This window comes from Pygocentrus nattereri, chromosome 8 (genome assembly GCF_015220715.1).
Source record: "Pygocentrus nattereri isolate fPygNat1 chromosome 8, fPygNat1.pri, whole genome shotgun sequence".
Classification (NCBI taxonomy): Eukaryota; Metazoa; Chordata; class Actinopteri; order Characiformes; family Serrasalmidae; genus Pygocentrus; species Pygocentrus nattereri.
In genome coordinates this window covers 21,799,058-21,825,666 of record NC_051218.1, presented here as the reverse complement: position 1 = coordinate 21,825,666, position 26,609 = coordinate 21,799,058, and the positions used below count along the sequence as shown (strand labels likewise).

The 26,609-nt window shown below is 38.7% G+C and overlaps 1 protein-coding gene across 5 annotated transcripts in view; it reads left to right on the top strand.

The window, feature by feature from the left end:
* gria1a (glutamate receptor, ionotropic, AMPA 1a) overlaps positions 1 to 26,609 on the top strand; it is a 127,513-nt gene that overhangs the window by 91,035 nt on the left and 9,869 nt on the right. For 2 of the 5 annotated variants that reach the window (XM_017698359.2, XM_037540744.1), the window contains exons 12-14: positions 12,800 to 12,998; positions 14,413 to 14,660; positions 23,317 to 23,431. In XM_017698359.2, the coding sequence (XP_017553848.1) occupies positions 12,800 to 12,998; positions 14,413 to 14,660; positions 23,317 to 23,431 (562 nt within the window). Of the gene's footprint in view, positions 1 to 12,799; positions 12,999 to 14,412; positions 14,661 to 22,675; positions 22,819 to 23,316; positions 23,432 to 26,609 lie in introns of all 5 variants that reach the window. The other 3 variants (XM_017698358.2, XM_017698361.2, XR_005130606.1) reach the window with 2 other exon arrangements.

The following is a 26,609-nucleotide window of genomic DNA, read 5'->3' as shown; positions in this document are numbered from 1 at the left end:
CACCAAGATAGACACTTTCAGGTTTTTAACTGAAAATGAAAAAATTGAATGAATAATTTTGTGGTTTCTATAAGAGACATTAGGCAAATGTTTTGTAATTGTTGTTCATCTCATGGTTTCAGTGCACATTTTTACCATACTGAATTACTTGCAGAGAATTAAGTAGTTAGTGTAAATGAGTGCAGTGTACCTTAACAGTTAGCTAATGTCCATTATGTTTCATAGTTTTGTTCTCTAATCTGTCTCTTTTGACAACTGTCTCTGTAGCACAGTGACAGCAGGAATAACATCCGAGGCCAACACATCCAAGGAGCTCAGTTGTGGAGTTTTACGTATGAAGGCTTTTATTTGGCTGGTTGAGCTGTAGTTGAATGTCCTCTAAAGCCACACAAACACTGTGTGATTTCAGAAATATTGTTCTTTGGTGACTCACACTGTACATTTAAAAAATGCATCATGTACAGACAAAACATACCATTTATATGCTCTCACTGTATCCATGTATCTCACTAAATCCATGCTATATGAAACACAATGTCCACGAACAATTTCAATAAACCTATTTCTTTCAAACTAACACACTGCATGCCCAATACTGAGCAAGGAGAAACTGAGCAGCACTGCTAACACTGTGACCAGTGACTTTGTGTCTAACCTCCACAGAGTCCATCACGTCTCTCTGTGAGCACAGCCTCATTCACTCATTCACATTCTGTTCTACTGGTTTGATACCACGGTTTGAAAACAACATCCCACAATACAGCAAAACAGAAGCAGAAAAGAAAGTCTGCAAGCACACTAACACCTTCTATACCCTCAGCCATTAAAACTGAGAAAAAAGTCCAGAAACGACAGTGCCAAAGATCAAAGAATAATGAAAAAATAATGGAATTCATTGCCTTGAATGACCAACTGTTCTGTGTTTTTAAGAGCTTTGGATTTTTTGGCACATACTGTAATCACTTTAGGAAGTTTATTTTATGTAATTATTTACATTTTTTTCTTGTCAGCTAATTTTTTGTCCTGTTGAAAGCCAGTTAGATTAATCATAGTAAAATGTATTTAATTCTTTCTCTTGTGTTTTCTTTTCTGTTTTTGACCAGTTGTGTGAATTTCACTTTTTGGTACATCACTATCTTTTCAGTTATTAATAGATTCACTGTTCAGTAATTACTGTAAATGATTTGTAACTACTACAAACAGATTTAGGTTATGTGATGTCCTTGCATTCAAGGGGTTACATACAAGCTTTTTTTTAACTTAACTCTTTAATGCAGATGCAAAAAGTAGATATTTTTGCCTTTTAATGTATTCAAGTACTTCAACTGATCAGTGATTTCTCAGTGCTGGTGTCTCATTTATTTTGATAGGAAGCACATAACAGGACTAGGTAGATTTTTATTTTGTGTTGCAAACTACTGTTCAGAGCAAGAAAACAGACGAGTAGAATACTTCACACATCTGACTTTTATTGCTACTATGATGAATCAAAACATCTGTAAACACTTAATGACCTAAATTCTGTTCTGAATTAACAAAGTGTATCACTGATAATACTGTATGTTAGGTAAGGCAGAGATAAAAACAGTAGTTTGATTATTCCCATAATAGTGTTTTGTATGCATACGTATGGTAAAGTGGCAAACCATGACTGTTACAGCTAGACCTTCATGTTGGGCCATACATGTCAAAGAATAAGGAAAAAAAATCACCTCTGTCATAATACTAATCTCTGCTGGTATATTTCTAATAGTATGTGGCTAGTCTTGGTGCACATGCAGGCTTTTTTGACAAACATGTACATTTGTAGCTTGTATAAGTCATTGTTTGTTTTATTTAAAGCTTGCAACAGATATTAAAATGTTTTACCTTTTATTTTGCCATTTTAAGGTGACTCTTTCTGTGAAGAGCCCTGGCATAGATCTGCCACCACTTGATAGCAATTGACTGAAACTGGGTTAGGGTACTGCTCATATTTGCAGTCAGGACTTACAGAAGGCCTAGCGTGATATTTTTCATTTCAAGTTGGTCCCACTTTTTTAATTATGTTGGTGGTTCATAAAACATGTGAGGCCTTCTGTTCAGCTCCTGAAGGCCTAATCAGTGGAAGAGCTTGGCAGTATCTACCAAGATACCACATTGAAAAAAAATCTTATTCTTTACTTCTCCATAGGCCATTTCAAGATTTTAACCTTTTTAAAACATAGCAGTGAAGTGTTACCACAGATTTCAGAGTTGTTCAGAGTGCAAGTACGATTGGCATGATCGTCATCGTCATCATCATCATCATTGTTGACCGCTAGTCCAGATAGGGTCACGGTAGCAGTTGAGAGAGCAGAATCCCAGTTGACCCTGTCCCCCGCAACTTCCTCCAGCTTATTCCCGGGGACCCCAAGCCGCTCCCAGGCCAACTCCCAGATGATCGAGCTCCTCACTCTATCACATAGCGTATAGCCCGCCACCCGACGAAGAAAGCTCATTTCCGTTAGTTGTGTTCGCGATATCGTTCTTTCGGTCATTATCCGGTTGGCATGATGATACTGTTAAATAAAAATGAATGAAAGATTACAGAACATGTATGCCACACGCACCTTTAGACCTTTTTTGAAAACCTAGAAGTCCCAGAGTGTTCTCCACTCATCTTTATTCACTGTTTAAGTTAATGTTTGAGCTTATGGCGTAAAAATTTACCCAGCCTCAAAATGCTGTAGCCTCAAAACATCATTAACCATACATTAACCTGTTACAAAAAAGAGCAGTGAGCATTTAGACAGCAGATTGTGAAGTGTGACTAAGAATGGGTTCAGTGTGTCACTGTAACACTGCCTAAAATCTGACCAGCCAAAGCAGTCAAACAACATCAGAGCACCGAGCTGAAATATTCTCCTGCCTGCCCTGCTCCACATATCTGCTGCTCAAGACTGTGCTGTGATGACATACCGCCAGCATGATGACACCTTTAGGGTTTGGCTTGTTTCCAGCACTTCTACCATTGTTACTTCGGATTGCACATCAGGGCTTATAAATAAGCTTTGCAAATAGCAAATCAGGATGTGAAATTAACATGTAAAGCCAAGTATTGCTGTCATATTTAAACTATTATGCAAGAGACTGATATATTATTCAAATAACTGAAAGACATGAGCTGAATATTTGTGTGTGAGGGTATTTGTCTTGCGTGCTTTCAACTGATTAGCGGTGTTCGCTGAAATCTTTGTGAGGCTGCTGAGGTGACTTCTTAAGAAATGTTTGTCAGACCACCGTTCTCCTTTTGCTCTTGTCAGATGCCACAGGGTGCTTTCAGAAAAGTGCATTATGTGCAATAAGTCATGCTGATTTCAGGTCATCATCTGTCACTCCTTCATTTTCATCAGCACATCACACTGTGCACACTTTTCTCGCTCATCCTGTGTCTCTGCCTGGTTTCTTCCCAACACTGAGATATATATGGCTTCTCTGAGCTGCCTTCTGAGCTGTCGTCCCCACAGTCAATCCCCATAATGGCCCACTGAAAGTCTATTCTTGGCCTATTTTGTGGTTGCTTGAAGAAGGGCAAAGTCCTGCCTAATTACACTCAATTTTCTTCTCATTTGAACTTTTTTTCTATGTAACTTTGGCTCCTCTCTAATATGGATATTAATAGCCATTTTTTTTAATACTTGCCAAAGTCATTAGCCATGCAAATTACTATATCTAGTGGAGAAGGAGGGTCTAGGGGAATCAAATGAAATTAGACACCAGCTGATTTTTTTCTGCTTTGAGCAAGATACATTAAGTCCTGAATTCCACAGTTTCGGGGTTGCATAATCTCACATTTTAATTCCGATTTAATAGCATGCATATTCTCACATCTATTATAATACTTAGTATAATACTATTGAAAGGGCAACAGTGAATACACAGTTCATATGTGTGTATATAATCTTGTGCTCCCTTCTTTCATAACCATATGTCCTTGTTTTTTTTTTTTTTTTGAGAATGTAGTTTAAATATAAAGGTGCTGAAAAGGGTTCTTTGGAGCAATAAATAAATAAATAAATTGATACTATAAAGAATAATTTTGTAAGTATGATGTGAAAGTGTGAAAATGTTTCTCCCCAATTTAGACATATCCAATTCTACCCATTGGTTAGGACCTCCAGCTCTAAGAGGGCAAGAGCTAGCACAAGCTTCCTGTAAGACCTGTGAAGTGCCACCACATTTTTTCGAACTGCCGCTAACATAAAATCATTGGATAGTTGAATGCGTTTTAAGGATGGCTCCCACCGCCATTTACCTTCAGCTAACAGACACCTGCGTTGGCTACCATCACACTGGGTGATGCTGGGGAGGGGGGCGGGGGATGGGGTGTCGGTTGGGGGGGTGGGTGGCATTAAACCCACCCAGAGAGATCAAGGCCAATTATGGGTGTAGTAATACAAGGAATCTAACTCACGATCTCCTGATGACAGGGTCAACAATTAGACAGTTGCACTGCTCGGGATCCCTGAGAACTGAGATTTAACAGAAAGCTGCTCAGAAGCTTCAAAAACTATATGTCAGCTTTTTCAGTTTGGCTTTATTCCTTCTTCCATTCTTTTCAGGAGTTTTGGTGGTCTAACAGGTCTTGCACTGTTGTTAGGGGTCCCATTTTCTTTGTACCTTTTAATATATATTTTTTTAACTTTGAACTTTTAAACAGTGGCAGATTTTTTCACTTATTTTCCAATGATGTTCCATTTCCTCACGCAAGTAGATTCATTTATATCTCCGCAGAAATGTCTTGAATGTGAATGTTTCTATGAAGGAGAATGTAATGTCAGTGACACTTTTTGTTGAGAAAAAATAGCAGTCGGGTGGACAAACTAAACATGGATTAAAATTATGGGACCTGCTGTTTTCTGGCACCTTAAAAAAAAACATGCACTTCATGGCCTTCTTGACTGGAAATTGAATGAACGAAAGGTTGGTCTATAACAAAAGTGTATATAAAGGATAGGCAACCATTTACTGATGAGTGGTTTCCTGATTAATCAGACTCTCAGTGTTTTTGTCAGTTATGTTTTACCTGGGTTTTGTAGAACACATCCCATGGTTATGATTTAAGCTGTAAATCCAGTAAAATTCTCATGTACAGTCTCACTAATACTGGGACTGACATGAATATTTCAGTGACTTGAACTCATGTATGAAATCATGTAGCCTGTGTGCAGTTCAGTGCAGTGTTTCAGTAATGAGGAGCTCTAAACTGTAGTCTGGAAAGGGAGGCAGGATTGAAGGACATTGCTGTGCGCATGTAACTACGTCCCACACATGAACACACATACACAGCTCACTACCGACTCTGTGTGAATCTTTTCCAGGTCACTTTTGACCTACTTTCATTCTCCTTCCTGTATCTCAATATATGTCACCTTACTGTCCCAAGGCAACTCTACAAATTACAATAACCATAGCAAGACTGTACATATATATGCAAAAGTTTGAACAAAATGACAGATTTTATTCATAGGTTAATGTATCCTCTACAGGCAACAAACTTATATATGGCATTTTTCTGGAACGTTTAACTGCACAGTTTATAATTACAATATTTGCTGAGTTTAACTTATTAAAAATTAAACACAAAATATAAAAATGGTATGAATATAAAAATGTGTGCATGTGTGTGTGTGTGTGTGTGTGGTTACTTTCAAAGTAATTGAAAAATATTCAACAAATATTTTAACTTATAATTTGCAAAAGTATTATTTAACATTATCTGGCATTGTCTATAAACAACATTAACATTTTGTCAACACCGCAGTGTTCCAGCATTACTTAATTAATTATTGTGAAACACTAAATAACAGTGTTACAGTGCAGTGTAGTGTGCTGGAGTGTGTTCTCTGTAGAGGTTCACTTATTTTCACTTAGAAAATCTACAAAACATGGAATCTGACTAGGGTACCCAAACTTTTGCATATGACTGTGTTATACAGTATGTAGTTTATAATTAGAAGTTAGCCAGAATCATTGGTTCACTAGACCAAACTGCAGATTCTAAACTTTCAACTGGTACTACGTTTGTGTTTGTAAGGAGACTTTATTGTCATTTGAATTTGATGGAAATTTATCGGTGATGCAACGTGTACAGGCTTGTTTTGTGGAAAGAAAAAGTTCTTATATTTTTTCATTGTTTGACAAGCAGGAAAAGGTTGGAAATTTTGATTCACACTTGTGGAATGTAAATTAAATGCAGGCATAAATATAAGTTTTGTAATTCGTTATGTTAATATAATTGTAATGAGCTATGTATTCAGGTTTATAATTATGGGGATACATTTAAACAGCAAACAGAGCAAAATGACAGTAACTCTGTTACTGTTATCAAGCAGTTGTGTCAGTCTGAACATTGATATTCAGAATATTGATATTGATGTAGCTATATCAATATAAAGCATGAATGTATTGCAGCTTTATAGCTTCATAGTTGCTGGCAATAAAACTCAGCACTCTCAGCAAAGCTGCATTTCGGAGCGGTGGTTCAGCTGTGCAGCAAATACACGCAGAACAGTCTGTTTGGCACAAATCTGTTTCCCCATTCAAGGGTCAGGGAAGGGACGTTAGCCACAGTGGCAGCTCATTTAAGGGAAATGGACAAAGCGTAAGAATTGCTCATTCACAAACAGGTTTTTGCATGGGCCTGAATGGAGCCCGTTGGCCGGTCCCTGTGAACGGAGGCTTCACACTGTCACGACTCACCTCAGCCATGGCTCCAGCAGAGAGAGGCAGGATTAGCCAGAGCAGCCGCTAACTGCGGGGTTTGTTTACGTTCCTGCAGGTACAGTCCTCCAGAACTCCCTCAGTGTTTTAAACTGATCACATATGTCAGTCTGAACTGCAGAGGTGCCAGGGGATTAGGTCTGCCTCGCAGGTGTGGCTGAAAAGTTAAATAATATCACAAGCTTTGTTTCATGCATTACAGATTGGCCAGGGGTGCAAGCAGTCTGATACAGGAGCTTCTGTGTTTCACTGCTGTTGTCACTGTGATGCAATGCTGTAGAAAAACTTCTTCTGTTTTTGCATATTATTTCAGATTTTCAAAGACAACTTAAATAAGCACAAAATACAGTTTTTCAAATGATCATTACATTTATTGAAGGAAAAAATGTTATCCAACACCCGTTTGCCCTGTGTGAAAAAGTAAGTAGTTGGGATCATTGGGATCTATTAATTGAGAGCTATTAATTCCCGATGGAGAAAACTTCCAGCAAGTCACAAAAGAACCCTAATGAACATCTAAGTAGCTGCAGGCCTTGTTCACCTCAGATAAGTTCAGCATTCATGATTCCACCACCACCATTAGCCATTTGCAAGGCAAAAAACAGTGTTCACCAAAAGTAACGAGTAGGCTCATCCTATGTTTGCCAAAAAACACTTTGGTGACACTCAAACCTTTTGATGAGTTAAAAGTGGAACCTTTTTGAAGCCAAGGGTCCCATTATATCTTGTGTTATATCTAACACAGCATTCCACAATGAGAGCATCTTACCAGCAGTCGACCATGGTGGTGGTAGCATGTGCATCTGATTTTGAGTGAAAGTTAATATGCTAAAATGTGTTAACTATCAAACTTTTCTCAATTATAATCATCATACAGGCATGTGTTTAAGGTGTAACAATAAAGACCAGTGGAGGTACAGTTGCATTCAGACATCCTATGGGATGCAGACTGCACTGGTAGTCAGTGTACAGCTTGTGTAGCAGTACAGCCTCACAGTGAACATGTCGAAATTGTGCTCAAAGTGTCAATATGTTGTGTGACCACCATTATTATCTAGCACTGCCTTAACTCTCTTGGGCATGGAATTCCAGAACTGCACAGGTTGCTACTGGAATCCTCTTTCACTCCTCCATGATAACTTCATGGAGCTGGTGGATGTTAGACACCTTGCGCTCCTCCTCCTTCTGCTTGAGGATGCCCCACAGGTCCTCAATTGGGTTTGGGTCTGGAGACATACTTGGCCAGTCCATCACCTTTACCTTTAGCAAGGCGGTTGTCATCTCGAAGATGTGTTTGGGGTCGTTAACAAGTTAACAACAGCTTCAGAATGTCACAGTACATGTTGGAATTCATGTTTCCCTCAATGAACCGCAGCTCCCCAGTGCTGGCAGCACTCATGCAACTCCTTACCATGATGCTACCACCACCATGTATGACTATAGACAAGAAACAGTTGTCTTGGTACTTCTCACCAGGGCGCCACCACACATGCTGGACACCATCTGAGCCAAACAAGTTTGGTTTCGTCAGACCACAGGACATGGTTCCAGTAATCTATGTTCTTGGACTGCTTGTCTTCAGCAAACTGTTCCCAGGCTTTTCTGTGCCTCAGCTTCAGAAGAGGCTTCCTTCTGGGATGATGGCCATTGCAGACCAAGTTGATGCATTGCGTGGCATATGGTCTGATCACTGACAGGCTGACGTCCCTCTTCTTCAACCTCTGCAGCAATGCTGGTAGCACTCATGCGTGTATGTTTTTGAAGCCAACCTCTGGATATGATGCTGAATACGTGGACACGTGGACTTCTTTGGTCGACCCTGGTGAAGCCTGTTTAGTGTGGGACCTGTCCTGGAAAACCACTGTATGACCTTGGCCACCATGCTATAGCTCAGTTTCAGGGTGTTCACAATCTTCTTATAGCTTAGGCCATCTTTGTGGAGAGCAACAGCTATTTCTCACATTCTCAGAGAGTTCTTTGCCATGAGGTGCCTTGTTGAATATCCAGTGGCCAGTATGAGGGAATTGTACCCAAAACACCAAATTTAACAGCCCCGCTCCCCATTCTATCAAGTCACATGACACCAGGGAGGGACAACAACAAAATTGGGCACAATTCGGACATGTTCACTATAAGGTGTACTCACTTGTGTTGCCAGCTATTTAGACATTAATGGCTGTGTGTTGAATTATTTTCAGAGGACAGTAAATCTGTACTGCTATACAAGCTGTTCACTGACTACTTTAAGTCAGTGATTTTCAACCACTGTGCCGCGGCACACTGGTTGATCGTTAGGTGTGCCATAGGAAATTGTACAGTTTTACTTTATTGGTCAAAAAATATTTAGTCACTATAAATGATTTGGCGTTGTTGAGTGTTTGTGCCTGTGCCCAAGTGTTGGCTGACTAATTAATTAAACACCCATCACAGCTGCACTGTGTGAGGTAATAGGCAAACATTTGAAAAATTTTGAGGAGAAGTTATCATTTTATTTCCCCTCAACCTTCACTGAATCCCTTGACTGGTTTAGGGACCCATACAGCTCAGCTGCAGTCTTTGGAAAGGACATGACCTTGCAGGAGCAGGAGGAACTAACTGAACTGAGACAAGACCACAGTTTAAAGCTAAGCTTTGCTGATCTGTCTTTGGACAGTTTTTGGTTGACTGCTGCTAAAGAGTTTCCCATTCTGGCAAACAGAGCTTTTTCAACATTGCTCCCATTTTCCACAACATATCTATGTGAGCTGGGCTTTTTAAGCATGACTGCTATAAAAATTAAAAGCAGAGAGAGACTGAGAGCAGTTGAGGAAGAGCTTTGTGTGTGCCTGTCTTCAATCCCTGTCAGGATATCAGCTTTGTGTTCATCTAAACAGACACTAGACATCTATCTATTTATCTATTTATTTATTTATTTATTTATGTGTGTATGTATGTATATATGTATACCAGCATTCAGCCCTGTAGTTAATGAATAAGCTTTACTTTGCTAATATATTTGATAGTAATTTTCCAGATGAATCACCACCTTCAAATCAGTGCATCCTGTTTCAATGATTTGTTTTTACACCCCATTTTTTTACTGTTTTTCACCATTTTAAAAAAATTATTATTATTATTATTTTGCCCTCTGAAAGTCAACTTATTCAGAGCCTTCGTTCCGCACCACTCCTTTTATTTTCGGATTGTTTCAACCTTGTCATCCTTTCATCATGCTCGTTTTATGTCTCTCGCAGCTTATAAGTGATTATGCTTTGTTTTTGTTCTTGCGTTTTATCAGACCTGTTCTGCCAGTAACCTTTCAAGCTCCTTTTGCCTTTCTGTTATGGTTGCCGCACTTCTATTGTTGATGCACTCAGATATTGTGACACACACACCTACACACCTGCATTCACATGCTCACACACACACACACACACACATGCATACTTTAGTTGTGTATGATCTACATACACTTGGGAGAGATAATGCTCCTGAGGGATTTCGACACCAATTATTTTTTTCCTGCAAAGTGCAATTACAGTGGAGTCTAAACGCTCCTGGTTCGATTAATCCCAGGCAATTAATATGCATATGTTCATTAAACATACTGGCACCGTTCTGAAAGTGAGATTAATGAGTGGTTGCAGGGTTCTATTGTGATAGGTCTTATCATGGTTTAACACATTTTAGTGAGAGGAAAGAGCTGAGCAGATATAGAGCAGTGTATCACACACAATGCATCTGAGCAGTGTAAACATCAGCCGGAAGCCAGCCGAGGTATGTGGGGTGTAGCTTTTCGGAGATGTGGGTGAAGTGAATAAAGTACCAGGTGCTCTAGTGTTTGAACTGTATTCTAGGGTTCTTAATATGGACAATATACCACCTTGCAGTATATTGTGATTGGGATATGCCTTGAAGTATATTAACAGGGACAGGGACAAATGTAGAGTGGCACTTGAGGAAGGGTGGCAAAATGTATCAAAATATTCTGTCATGAGGAATTTGATCATAGAACACATAATTTTGCTCAGCTTTACGTGAGTGCATTTCATAAGATGTGCTCCCTGGGAATGCCCTGTTTGACTGAGGAGTGTGTCAGTCATTGCTCTGTTCAAGTTAGTTGCAGTGACCAGGAGGAAGCTTCACAGTACTGCATGTGGTTTTGTGGATTTTTGTTAATTTGCATGTATTTTTTAATCTGCAGTTGTTTACCATGTTATATTGATCCTGTTTGTCATTGCAGAAATGTTGGCGTTTATCCTTTAGTGTTATATTTGTGATATTTGCTCATTGCCACCTTTGCGACTGTCATAAGCGCATGTAACTGCTGCAATGTGATGCGCAGGTCATGATTTTTATATGTTCACCTACATAGTGCAGCCACACTGAGGCCCTCAGACAGCTGTGGGTGAACATCAGAGCCCTGATGAGCCCCTGAAAGAGAATGAGTAAAACTGATATTGGTGACAGCCCCTAATAGCCTAGTCACTGTTTGCTAGCTTAGCTAACACTGAAAGAATTTAACAATGAGCCTTCACATTTTGACTAAACCTGTAGTCTTTAGCTTCTTTATTTCCATCCTTAGGCTGCTGAGAGATCATGTTATGTGTGTATTGCTCCATTTTCTTAACAAAGGGTCAGTTCACATAAATGGTAAGAGAATTCATGAAGGGTTTATCTGGCTAATAGCAACATGCACCTGCGGCACTGGTATAAAGTGCTGTGTTTGAATCCAGCATATTGGAGTGGTTACACTAAGATTACTTTGGAGTGTTATTTATATACTGAACCATCGCAAATTTTACAGGACTGAAACTGGTCACTATGTCTTGCTTACATGTACACAAAACTAGCCTCACAAAAATGTTTCCGTGTAAATGTCTTGATTCATCAGAACACCCAGAGAAATGCATCTGTGCCATGTGACAGGACACTCACAGCGCACAATGAATCTTATTTTGGATTTAACAACCCTCTGTTATAAATTCAGACCTCAACAGTACCTGCTTTAACTCAACTGCCCCCTGAGTTGTTGAAAGGTGTGCGCATTGAGAGTAATAAAATCTATCAGCATATGGAATTGGAGATTTCTGTTTGTGTTTTATATCACTCTATATAAGAAGCGTGATGCTGTCTTTATTGCTGAATGCACTGCAGTAGTTTTTAAGCAGACTTTCAGAACAGAATTCATATTACTTAAGGCTTATTACTGATTTGGTTATTTAGTGTAGCAATAAAAGTGTGAAGTCTTAGAAATAGATTTTGATTCTTGTTCAAAATGTTTGACATGAAATAAACAATTCTCAGCTTTGTAAGATCATGTAACTCATACTAAACTAAATAAGTAACAACAGTGCTCTTAAACAGAAGAGCAGGTATGGCGTAAAAGGGTTAATGGGCTCGTTTCCATACTTCTTATTTGTTGTAATATCCAGTCAACAAACACATCGTGCATGCCTGCTATGAATTATGCAACCTGATGGTGTATTAAAAAGGGTTTAAAAGGCAAGGTTTCAAAAGTTATGCATTATTCAATAATTGAAATGTAAATGAATGAAAGTCATTCAGAGTGGTCTGATGTGAAGTGGTGCATTTTAAAGAAACTTACCGACTCTGATATTCTCTACACTGATGGTGATAGGAACCAGTCTACAATGTCTACAACGCAAAACAATATTTATTATATACAATATGTATAATCGAAAATTAACAGTATAATATATAATCTACATGAGTTTTATATATGTAAGGTAATGTAGTGCCAAATTCACTATGAATGTATGTATATATATATATCCACATATGTTTTAGGACCTTATCTCAAAACTATCATATAAGGTAGCAAGGTTACACCATGCAAACATCTGGTTTGTATTACGACCACTGGGAACAATTCAGACTTTTTAAGTTTCTCTAGATGGTACATTTTATATCAAACCACTCTGAATGTTTATATCTGAACAACTCAGTTACGCAGAAGTTATGAGAAAACTTCCCTTAACCTATAAAACAGGATTTCTCTTATTCTCAACAGATATCATTTGCATGTCTTCATGTGTGTTTGTTTTATATGCAGGTCCCTCTCAGGCCGCATTGTGGGTGGCGTCTGGTGGTTCTTCACCCTCATCATCATTTCCTCCTACACGGCTAACCTGGCAGCCTTCCTCACAGTGGAGAGAATGGTGTCTCCTATAGAGAGTGCTGAAGACCTGGCCAAGCAGACAGAGATCGCTTATGGCACGCTGGACGCTGGTTCCACCAAAGAGTTCTTCAGGGTGAGGGGGTCAACGGGTTGTAAAGACTGTAATTCAGAAATGTTTTGTAGTGCTTTATTTGTAAGTCACAAGGTGCTGGAGCACCAACAGTAATGTAACTGCTGAGGCGTCGGGGGAGACAATCACTTTCTGGACATAAAGTTTTTATTGCGCCCCTCTTTGGCTTAAATGTACTCCCATGTCTCACTATAACACCTAACTTTGTACAAGTAACAGTGTTATACACATGTATTTTTACTTTGGTAGTGTGGTTTGAATTTGAGCTCTCAAACCTCAAAATAAATCACTGTATGAACTAAATTCCACTTGTTTCCATTTAATCTAACAGAGCAGATTCAGCATAAAAGGACTTTGTAGCATAAAATTCAGTTGTTGATGGAACAAAACTAAAATATTTGAGTACAATTTATTCTCTTTGGCTCAACATAAACCATTTTCATTAATTAATATGCTCTTTAATGCACTTTTATCCATTTTACATAAACCAGGTTCTGAAACACAACAAAATTAATGTATTTATTGTCAACGTAATTTCAGTTTGGAAGTCCAAGTCCAATTTTTTGAGCACAGTTCAGTTTGAGCAGCATAACTTAGCTAGTTACTAATCTAACTAGTTCCAAAGAGTGCCTGGTTACAGTTACACTAGTGAGTCATATAATGTTTTATGATATTATAATATATAAAGAGATGAGTATTCTACATAACAAGCTGTGTGCGGACGAGGTGACTCAAAGTGCAGACATTAAGTTAGCTGAAATTTTTCAAGAAATACGGTCATAAATGACTATATAGATTTTACTAATTTCAATGGTTGATATTTAAGTAAAAGAAAGAAAGAATCCAGCTTGTGTCTTCATTTTCAACATTTTAAACTCCATTTGCCAGAAATTCTAGATACTTCTGTCAGTTATAAACACTTTAGTTCACTGTTATTCTCCTATAATATATCCTACATATATATATATATATATATATATATATATATATAAGGATGTTTATGTTTCACATTCTTCTTTTCTACAGAGACTCATTTCCATTTCAGCTTGCATATGGTGCCAGTGGTGTCTAGTGTTTTGCCACTTTGTATTAAAAGCTTTTCTTTTTTTTATTTGTTTGTAGAAAAAATACATATTTTAGGCAAATATGGAGGTCCCGCAACACAGCTGGAGGTCCTGGAACACAGGTGTCTCAAAATCAGAGGTGCTAGAGCTGAGCTCTGGCACAAATTAAGCGCTTGTGTTTTAATAAATGTTGAAATATTTAAATGGGATATGATTTATTTAGAATAGACTTTGATTGCCAGGTTTAATTAAACTGAAGCCGCTGCCTCCCTGACAATGTAGCTATAAAATGTCAATGGCCTTTTTCCTGCGTGTAAAAGCTCCTTCCTTTATGTTATGTTTGTCTTCCACAGAGGTCAAAGATTGCTGTGTTTGAGAAGATGTGGTCCTACATGAAGTCAGCAGACCCCTCAGTGTTTGTAAAGACCACAGACGAAGGAGTGATGAGGGTGAGGAAGTCGAAAGGGAAGTATGCCTACCTGCTGGAGTCCACCATGAATGAGTACATCGAACAGCGCAAACCCTGCGACACCATGAAGGTGGGCGGAAACCTGGACTCTAAGGGTTACGGAGTCGCTACCCCAAAAGGATCATCACTCAGGTAAAGCACGGCACCCTCTGCTGTCCCATCCTGTGCTTCGCATGACTGGATTCTATACAAGTTAGTTGTGGAAGTAAATAAAGTTGGTGGTTCACTGGTAATGGAGGCTTTGTGCTGTTTTTGAGGGAATCAGTTGGGCCTGCTCATTTGCAATTTGCATGGACTCTTATTATCAACACACATTTTGCCACCAAGAGCTTGCAAATTTTGTTTTGTAAATGGTTTGTGAAAGCTCATCCTAAAATTTCACTTTATAGTACACAAGCTACAGTTTTCTTTCCTATGAGTGGAAAAACAGACAGTACCATGTAGCCTCCATTGCCACGCAGTGCAGTGGTGTGTGTGTGTGTGTGCGCGTATCTGTGATGGGGTGTGTTGTTGCACATGAATCAGCCCAGAGCTCCTTGCAGCTCTCACCGAGAGCAGAGATTTTTCGGCTGATTTTATCTCGAGTGCTTGCGTAAGAAATGGTGGAAAAATGGCACGCTCTTCAGAAAGCGCTTGTGTTCAGCACCCTGTCATTGAACAGTAGAGTATGTGCTTAAGCTCAATGACACCTTGGACATCACTTTGTCTAAAACTGCCGGCTACCTTTACCCTCAAGTCTCATTGTTGTTTGTGGAGGTATTTGCCACTTATGATACACAGGGGTCTAATCATACTTATATTTTCAGGTTCGATATAACGTGTTACAAATGTCTTTAAACATAATTAAAACTGTTCTATTTGAGCTTAGTTCTTCACACACCAACACTTAATGTAATTGAACAACACCAAAATGCATACAAAACTAAACCCAGAGGACATAGTTTTTTGTCACCTTTTTGTTTATGGCCCAAACAATGGACAGAAAGTCTTGAAGTGCAGAAAGGTATGCTTTGTTCTAGGGGTGCAGAATTATAACTGGCCACATTTCTAACATTTGCAATCAGACGATTTATTTAGATCAATTTAGCTGTTCTACGACCTTGTTTCCCTGTGCTGTGCAAAATGTAAATAAAAACCGAATTATGTAAACCCTAAAATTAATGGACAGTATTACACAGACAACAGATCAAATGCTAAAACTGAGAAATTTGAGGTATAGGTGTGCAGTAGTGCACACGGCATAGGTGACTTGCACATCTGTGAAGGCCCCATTAATGCTGATTGTTATATACAGGTTTTGGCAACATATGCTGCCATCCAGATGACGTCTTTTTCAGGGAAGGTTTTACTTATTCAGCAAGACAATGTCAAACCACATTCTGACACTTTATGAAAGCTTTCACATATACTACTGATTACCTTAACTTTGGTTGTTGCCAATGCCAATGCCACAAACAGTAGTGATTAGTTGAGTGAGTTCATTTCGCCTACGAAAGTTTGCAAAAATCTAAAAATAATGAATAAAATATTCTGGCTGTCTAAATAAAATATGTTCCACTGTTTGGTGTGCAAGATATCATAAGTTGTACATATGTTTAGATAAATGTATCGACATCCAAATAAAATGCTGGGTGTGTAAAGGCCTGCAGATTTAAGATTTTATTCGTAGTTCATATGAGTTGTCAGATAGAACTTCTTCGATGCCTAACAAAAAAGACCCAAAAAACCATAACCCCTAGAATTTATCAGCAATTCAAAAAAAAAGTCTGTAGGTGCATGGGTGCATGTCTACTTCCTCAACTTCCCTACCCTCTTTACTGATAGGATGCACCCATATGCATTGTTTTGATCTTTGGCAACAGAAGACCCTCTCATGTTGATTAAGTATAGATTTTTTCAATATTGTAACAAAAACATTGTTACACTATTAGTATAAAATGAACACAGCAATATTAAAAGCCTGCTGTATTTCCATTTCAATTGTATGCAAGTCACTGCAATGAATGTCAAGGTGAATTGTGTGGTTCGTTTTGATTTTGTGGTATAGCTGTTGTATTTCCTACACTATGGTGCCTTCATCAATGATATTAATGTCGTCAGTGCTAACCCTTACAACTAACACACCACTGCACATGTGATACTACAGTGCAAAAGGGGCTCAGAAGGGCAATTCAGAGCTGCTGGAATAACCTCAATAAACTCCATCTCCCTCTAATAAGCTAAGCTCCTTGGGGGGAAGACCTGCTAGCAATTGTACTGTCATTTTGTGGGTCACCTTATAGCAATGTGATCATGGAGGGAAAGAAAGAGAGTGAGGGGGGGGGGGGAGACATTGGCTACATTGGCTTTCAACATGCCTCGCCTCCTAAGGCAAGAGTCAAATTAAATTCAGTACTCTGCAGTTGTCCCTGTGTCAGTGAGAGGGAAAAGGAAATGAATTGGCCTGAGCGCTTCTTTGCCTCCACATGGTGCTTGCGAGAGATGGAGAGAGACAGTCAGCATGCTCTTTCTAAGCAAACAATTTAACTAAATTACGTCCTGTGTGACACACATTCACTGTGCTGGACCTTTATTGCTCTCTGATAAACCCTGAGAGAGGGACTCCTTTACGAGTGACCTGTTTAGATCTATTGAAGAGTTAGGCACTGTAGTAGAACCCTGTTTCACCTGTATACCTTTGTACTAGTTTACAGCCTAACACAGAAAATTACAAAGACATCAGGAGTCTCTGGCAAGATGAGCAATTAGGGTCTTATGCACAGAGACAGAATGTTATTTGTTATGGTTATGCCATCTATGTGTGCAGCACAGCGGTCAAAATGCACAGTACTGCTCCAAAGCATGTTCTTATCTAAATGATTTGACTTTGAATTGCTTTTTTTAGTTGACTCTTTTTCATTTTGTAGGAGAATTTGCCATATCACTGCTGTATGCAACTACACATATATATCAAATATAGCTTACAGACATACAAATATGTCTAACTATATCATGCCTTACAAGGGAGTTTTCACTTGGGATGTTCATTCTGACCAGTTTTCATATTTGAGCATCCATAAGACCTCATGAAAGTATACTAGGTTAACAATAGCAAAGAAAAAAGTAAACTTATTTAACCTTATTTGTTAAAAAGTAACATTAAAAGCTGAAATTAACATAGGGCACTAGGCATTTTTTGATGTTTGGTAGGGGTGCAACAATGTACAAATTCCACGATGCGATATATATATTTATTTATTTATACGTATTTATTTATTCATTCATGTACACTCCCTGGCCACTTTATTAGAAACACCCCTCTTGTAGCTCCGCCTTGCTGGTGTACAGACACTGAAGCTCATCAGTTAATGCACAGTTTGTGTTCATCTATGGTCAGTTTCAGACCACAGAGCTGCTCTTGGCTGGATATATTTGGCTGGTGGACAACTGTCAAGTAGGTGGTAACGATGTAGCTCATAAGAGCAGTTGAGTGAAAGTACACATTATGGGTTTCTAATAAAGTGGCCAGTGAGTGGAAGTACAAGGCAGGTGTTTCTAATAAAGTGGCCTGTTGAGGAAATACAAAGGGTTTCTAATAAAGTGTCCAGTGAGTGGAAGTACAAAGTAGGCATTTATCGTAACACCCCTAGCATTAGAAGGCTAAAAAAGTACATTTGAAAACAGGTTTTATTAGTCATAAATAGCCAAGGGAAAGTTTTTATTGTCATGTTGGATGAGTAACGGAGGCTGCCTCTTCAGATGAGCTAATGAGCTAATACTAAAGCAAACTGGCCCAAAGTTTTATGCTGATCAGGACTAATCATCTTCTGCATGAGGTGGACAGTGTACTACAGTGTGCAACTACAGTTGCTAGTTTGCCTTTTTTTATTTTCTGGACCTAAGCATAAAAAGTAGTTACCCTAATTAGTGACTTTACTGTTATGACCTTACCATATTTAGGGACTTGCATTTTGCAGTAGCAAAGTTTAAATAACACACTTCATTACTTTTAAATGCACACAAAACATCACATTTTACAGCCCAGTTAAAATATAATATGATCATTTCACTATATTGAAAAGATTATAGCATGTATATTTCCTGTAATGAAAAGTAGCAAATACTAAAAAAAATTTCCATACTCAAATACTAGTACCTCAGATGATTAGATGAGCACTCGCTTACCCACATGCGCATCCTTAGCTGTCATTTGCCCCATGTGAGTGGAATTCCTGATTGATCAGATATAACCTCTAGGAATATCCTGATATGACTGACTTTCAGGATGATCCCTGCATTTCAAATTCTGCTATTAAATCTTGGTATTTACCTTGATTGATGGCTTATATTCAGATCTAAGTTCTGATAGTTCAGTGAAAACTGACAAAAGTTTGAGTAAAAATCTGGGTTCTAGGTGGCTGCTTATGACTTTTTAAGTCATCTGATGCCAGAAATCAGAAAAGGAAGTCTAATTGACCTCAGCTTAACAACTCAGGGTGGTTTGGGGTGTTTGGGGTGTTGATATAATGATGGCTGTAAACCAATGGAAAACTAAAGAAGCAAACATGAGTCATCAAATGTTCTCAGTCTCAGCTGATTGATTACATTTGGCGTGAGGGAGGAATTATGTACATTTGATTTGTCACTGAACTATCACTTTAAGGTCTTGTACCTAAAAAGATCAATTAAGTGAATCACAGATCGATGCATTTTGACCGCTATTGCAAATTTGCATTGTCCCCTTTCAGAGTTGTGCCCTGAGCTAGATTGTATAGTGGTGAAGTAACTCTAGCTGACCGCTGTGTCTTGCCCTTTTCCCCTTATCCATCTGCTCCCATTTCCCACCGCGCTCAGTCAAAAAAATCATCTCACCAACAGCACTGCCGCCTCCTAAAGCATATTCTCATCAGACTGAATGTAGGTGTCTGTACCTCATGAATACTTTACCTCTCTCTCTCTCTCTCTCTCTCTCTCTCTCTCTCTCTCTCTCTCTCTCCTCTCTCTCTCTCGCTCACCTCTCTCTCTCTTATTTCTTTTGATCTTGCTCTTCCGGGTTAGAAAGAGCTCCTTGGGTTTTACTGAGTGGCCATATCACTCCCTGCAGGTGCAGGGGTATAGACCATGTTTGTTTGCATTGCTGACCAGCCCACTGTGCAAGATGCTGTGCAATCAAATGTGTGGCTGTGCCTTTAAACTGTGGGTGGTGTGCAGGACTTAAAGGTAAAGGTGTGGGTAACAGAAGAATGCCTCAGACATGTTTACAGAATGCATGGTGTTTTCCCTTTGATGGTGCAATGTATATTACACAGTTGAAATTAAGCTAGAATGTTTTATTCAACCCTGGGTGTGAGATTTGAGGAACAATATGCAGTTCTGAGATTGTCTAACCCTTAGAAGTCTAGAGTTATTTTCCCTTTGCTAAACCATTCCAATGTAATTAAATAATTATACTATTATTACACAGGAATTTACATAATGAATTAATTTTACATTCAATTTACCCTCTGTATTGAGGCAAATGTGATATTGACTGTTGGAAGTCTGCAGGTTTGACTGAATTTCTTATTTCAGTGAGCTGTGCTGTGCAGAAGTCAGAGAGCACCTTTCATTTATTTCAATGCCAGTTGAAATGTTGAGTACCAGTTATTAATTCTTCAAGACATATTTCTGAGGAGATTAGATGAGATAATTAACTTGTGTAAGGAAGGACAAAGTCACAGTAAAATGGCTGGAAAAAGCTCAAGTTTGAAAAATGATGAAAATATACAGCAAATAGGAATTCTAACAGCCGGGCAAGACGTGCGGGACCACCAAACCTGTATCTGTCAGATAAACAGTACTTATAGCTGCACAGCTGTTTCTGTCCATCATTCCACTGTAAGACAACTGAACACTATGGCTGTGTTCACATAGTAGGTAAAAGCGGGCCAAATCTGATTTTCTCACCAAATCTGTTTCTTTTGTTTGGCTGTTTACATTATCTTTTAAATATGACCTGAACAGATCAGCTCCTAAACCGACCCACATGCACAGAAGAACAGTGCTTCATGTTGCTTGACGTGGCTCATCCAGAGGTAAACAATCACCGTCAATGAATGCCAGTCGCTCCTGGAGCTTTCAGTTTCATTTTTGGCAGCATCACAGGAGCCATCATGAAGCTTTACTAACTGACAGCTGGCCTAATCACCCAGAATGTGTTCAATCTCGCCATAAAAAAGGCACATTATTCGTCCATGGTCACTTCTTTGGTTCATGTCCTCAGATTCTTTAAACTTTGCTTTCAGACTTTTTAAGTGTTCTTTGACACTGCAGCCTCGTTCTGCCATGGCCACATTTGGCGATTTCTTTCAAAATGTCTTTGAACACTGAAAGGTTGTGATATGTGCCTTCTATTTTTTTGTATAGGAACATCATCCCAAATATTTGAGTCTCAGCAGTGCAAAATTATGACAAATGTTGAGTTGGGTTAACATAAAAGGCACATGAGTTCTGATCTGGCTGTTCAGACTGAGTCGTATTGCCGCATATTGGATATAGTCGGCTTTCAGTACCATATATGAATGCATTTCAAATCAGAATTGAAAATGTCAGTTTCATTGGGTTTTTTTTTGTTGTTTTTTTTTTGCTGTTCATACTGACACACAGTTGACGCATCTGTGTTACATATGAAGAAAAAGATGTATTTGGGCCACTTTTATCTGCTGTGTGAACATGAATCTGAAGAGATATGTAGCTGCCACTTGAAAAACATGTTAGGGTTAGATACGTTATACAATACAATACGTTATTTTAACAGTTACTTCTTCTTGATGCATCAATTTAGCAATATTTAAATAAATTATACAGAATTACAAGCACCACAGAAGTGCTCGTCCCCACCGTCATGTGTAAAGGGTGAGGCCATATTTTTAGGTAAAAAACACATTTTTCTGAAATTTTAAATACAATGAGCTATACATGACTATGAAATATATTAATTAAATGACATAAAGAAACAAATGCAAAACAAACATTATATACTGAAAGTTGTGGTCCCCAGGAGTCGTGTCACTGGTGTTACTGCGTAACAAAATATGTCTTATTTTGAAATAAAAATCACACTGATGATATCACTTGACTTCCTTTTACCCATTTTATGACGATCTATGAAGAAAAGCACAAGGTAAGTCCACTGTGTGTTTGTTATCAGAGATTTTCTCATTTAGCTCATGATTTTGTTCAACAAAGGGTGTGTTTACATGCATGCAATATTCCAATAACTGCAGAAAATCAGATTTTGTCAGTAATCCGATCAAAGCTTTTGTATGCACTTGAGTAATCAGATAATGGGGAAGCTCCAGGTCTACATGAGTCAAATTAGATTTCTGCTTTGCAACCACCAATAAACTCACACAAGAACATGTGGTGTAAACGGATCGTAGAATCAAACTTCCCACAGCTTTTCTTTAAAAAAGAACATCACTCCACTTTTCCTGAAAATATGAACATACATCAATCTGGAAGATAAAGAATATTTAAATCCTTCATTTCGTTGAGAATGTAGCTGGTTTCAGCGTTGCTCCACTAAAATTTGGAGGTGTGGAAAATATCTCTGTAAATTTCTTTGAAAAACTGAAAGCAAGTCTCTATAACAAAGACAAAAGGTGGACACACTAAATACTGACAAAAACATTGCTAGCTCATGAAAAAAGAATAAATTGTACTTAATGGGCATTTGGGATTCATGGGAAATTAAGTGTGGTCTCTGGCTTTTGTACAGTACATTATAAGTGAGAAGCAAGTTGATTAATATCAAATTACAGCAAATGCTGTGTTTTACTGTGACTTTTAAGGGTTAACACATACCTTAACTTCTTAGGTTAGCCACTGTATTTTTGTAACTCATAAAAGGGGAAATATCATGAATGATGTACTGTAAGCACATCTAAGACAGACCTGATATCTCCTTTTATCCCCTGAGGTTCTGCCCACTGCTTGGTAAAACCCATCTTTCGCGATAGGCTACTAACAAAAGCATTGTTCTCCATGAAACGATTCCTTAACATACACATTACGCAGGCTCAGCTCAACGCTACTGCTTCATGCATTAACCTCTCAAACTCTCGCTAAGCTCAAGACAAGACCTGAAACTGCCACTGACCACACTATTGTCTCATTATCGTTTCAAGAAACCCAGTAAACCTGGCAGTGTTAAAACTGAACGAGCAGGGCCTGTTGGACAAATTGAAAAACAAATGGTGGTACGACAAGGGCGAGTGCGGCAGCGGGGGAGGTGATTCCAAGGTCAGCCCCCATGTGACAAACCCAGCGGGTAAAGATCCAGCACCACGGGGTGGGTAACCGGCAACTCCACGCTGACCAAACACTCTGGCCAAAACTGCAAAAAAAAAGCCACGGTATGGAATGAGTAAGAGTTTGATCTAAACTCTTTTTGGAGATTGGTTTCTGGATGCCTCATACAGCAAATAAAGTCCCTTTTGGATAGAAAAGCCACAGCAGAGTGTTTTCAGCCTGCCGGTTACCCAAAGTGATATAGTAATACACATCTCGCAGCAGGGAGCAAGGCAACATGGCTAGATGGAGTATTAATGCATATCACTTTCACTATGAACTGTCAAAATGTCTTTTTTTCTGATGTGATTGAGAGTGGAGCTAAAATGTAAAAAGAACGCTTGAGATGATGCAGATGGGTGTGTGTGTGTGTGTGTGTGTGTGTGTGTATATATATATGTGTGTGTGTGTTTGACTGTGTGCCAAATAACATAAAATAACATGCGGCATGTTATTTATGTTATTTCCCTGGTTGAAGAATCCCCATAAACCTAGCGGTGTTGAAACACAATGAGCAAGCCGTCTTAGACAAACTGAAAAACAAATGGTGGTACGATAAAGGCGAGTGTGGAAGCACCGACTCCGGACGAAAGGTCAGTTCACACGTTGACCCTGTGCTGTAAACTGTAAATCAGTTAACCCCCCACACCCCCCCTTGGGCCCCCCCCCCCTCACACTGAGCTATGGGCCATTTTTACTGTATCTCTTTCTCTCTTTTCACGGGCCATTCTTAATGTCTCTCTCTCCAGTCTCACATTTACTTTGTTTACATTTGGGCCTTAACCTTATTTTACATTATGTCATCAGTTATACTGAGTGAAGACCCCCTTGAGCAGTGGTCACCATCCCTTCTCCTGAAGATCTGCTTTCCTGCTAGGTTTAGTTCCAACATGCATCTTAAAAACTGCCACCCCTCTTACTTAACATCAATGCATCTGATCTAACCAATCAAGGACTTTTGAGTAAGTTATGTAGCTGGCAGATTGTGGTTGGAGGTAGACTCACAGAAAGGACAGTCGCAATTATTACGTAATCACATTACCAGAATTGTTTGAGCTTATCACAATTTTTCTCCATACTTATATGAACTTTCACAGTTATATGAACACATTGCAACAAACAGAATGTGAATTGGGTGCATTTTTATCTGTGCTGTTGTTTCAGGCAAATGCATGCAAATAATAGAAAGCGTAAAATATGTTTACTGAAACATCTTTCAAAAACAACAACAATTCAAAGCATATGTTGACTGACTTAAACAAATCTCTTATAAACATAGAGAAGTGGTTCAGTACTATTGACTTTGTGAGCAACCATGTTTATCTGAAGTATTACACTGAGTTAAGATTTCTCGGTTGAGATCCTGTTTCCTTGTATTATTCTTTGGTGGTGGTGCTAAATTTAGAGTTGCCAGGTTAGTCCAATGCAGCATAAGTATTAACAGCTAGGAAGCAAGCAGTTTGGCCACTTTAGGCTTGGGTTTTATCAGTTGCATCCAAAAAAACATACAGAAAAATACTATGAAATCATATTATATATATGTCATAAAATCCTGAAGTAAACATCGATTGTGGCAGGCCTATCTCCAGGACCAGGGTTGGTGACCACTGACCAAGAGACTTCAGTGAAGTTCCCATCCCCAGAAGTTGGGATGTGAGCTTGTCTACATTCAGCATAGTAAAATGAATGGTATCATCTGTGTTACCCTGTTTTCACTTCATTAAGCAGCATGATGCTGCCTTTATTGCTGGATGCACTGTGATAGTTGTGAAGTGCTTTTCGTTTGGTAGTGATTTGTTTCAGCAAAGTAATCGTAATAGCTTAAAACTGAAAGGTGTATTATATTCTTGTAGTATATTCATGCATTATCTCATTCAGAATGGTAGTTTTTGACACAAAAACAATAAAAATGAATGATTTTTTTTATCTTTGTTAGATCATTTTCTTTACATATCATAAAAATTCAACAACATTATTAAGAAATTTTGTCATTAAAAGAGTAGATAAAAAGTTAGAAATGATAAAACACTACAGTATGTTCCATTAGCCTGAAACATCTACCTGATCTCGTGAGGCATGATGAGCTGCACAGCTAATGCAGTGCCTCGAAGGAGAACATTTATGCATGCTTTTACATAGATTTATGTTAATTGTGTTTGGTTTTGATTAGTAGTACATAATATACTACATTTCCAAAGTTCTTTTTGGACCACTCCAGTGGTCTAATTAGCAGTAAAGTGCCCCACATCCCTCCTGCACTGTGTGCACTATGTTTCTCAGGGGCAGTGGAGATTGTAATTTGAGCTTAATAAAGTTATCTTTACTGAATCATATGTAAATAATGATCTAATTAGGCAGGAGTCATGAAGAGAAAGCCCATTATACCGACTCCTGTGGGGTAAGTGTATCAAGACAGCTCTGTCCAGACTAGCCCAGTGGAGTGGACTAAATGTGAGTGTGGAGAGAGTGGGCAGGTGTGACTGCAGTGTTCACACGCTCAGTAAGAGATGGGCCCCTTCCCATTGCAAGTCTGTCTGTCGTCTCCTCTTTGTATGCCCATGGAGTGTGCATGCGTTTGGGATGCGACCAGGGTTGCCAACCTTAAGGATGTTTGTTTTACTGACTTGACTGACTAATTTGGACAGTTTATTGACAGTTCTTGAACTGTCTTTGTAAGTTTGCCCAGTTACACTTGTTTTTTGGGAAAAAAAGTTTGAAGACTTTATGAAATTTCTTCTCCTTTTCCGTTTTTGCATTGGCTTGTTGCATCAAGCTACATTTTTAGACATACTTAAATTTTAATTTTTCACAACAAGTGAAAATCTTATGAGATTCTTTAACAGAGAAATTAGGACACAGGCTTTAGCAGTTGCATTATGCTTCACAGCATTAGCATGGCTCTGCCCATCCCTCAATCTGCCTGAAGCAATAGAATTTTATTTTTTTTTGCAGCATATGCAGTATACAATTTTACTATTATCTCTGTCCACACATATCTGTTGCAAAGAGTCCCTTGTCCAGACCCATTACAATGAGTGCAATCTAACTCACAATCAAACATCTCTTAAAGTTTGTGCACCATTTTTAAAGTGCAAAAAGTAAACCTCTGCAGCAGACTATTTTGAAAAATAATATTTTCTGCAAATGTGAGTGTGCAGTTAATTTCTAGTCGATTAACATAAAAAATGACACGGTAATTGTGATATGTGCAAAGGTTTAGAAACTCCTCCAGGTGTAAAATCTGTAAAGGATGTAATTAACTTGTTAGGCCTTAAATGACTCAATAGCACTGTTTACGCAGGTCAAGAATTGTGATTAGGCATCGTCAGCTGATGGCAATTCCATAATACAGAAACCAGGAAAGAAAGCAAGGATCAACCACAGGAAATTAAAAAAAGAAAAACAACTCAGAACTCAAGTAAATAATGCAGAGACTTTGTAAAGCCTGAAACCAAACACAGGCATACGTGGGGGAAGTAACAAGTCACAGGTATGCGAAAGTGAGAATGTGGAGCCAGGGGGTAGCTGAAGCTGAATAGAGCCAATACCAAAATGGAGAGTTTATATGCTATGATGGGTGGAACTGGATTGAGTCAGAGAAGAACAGGGCAGGTCCAGAGGGAAGAAACCGTGTGACAGTATTGATTAATAGGGTGTCAAAACTTTACACAGACTTTAAGTTTCAGAACATTTTTATTTTTAAAAACATTTTGCTGCAGAGGTTCTGTTTACTACTTTCATCTATTACTACTACATCATTTGGTCAGGGGT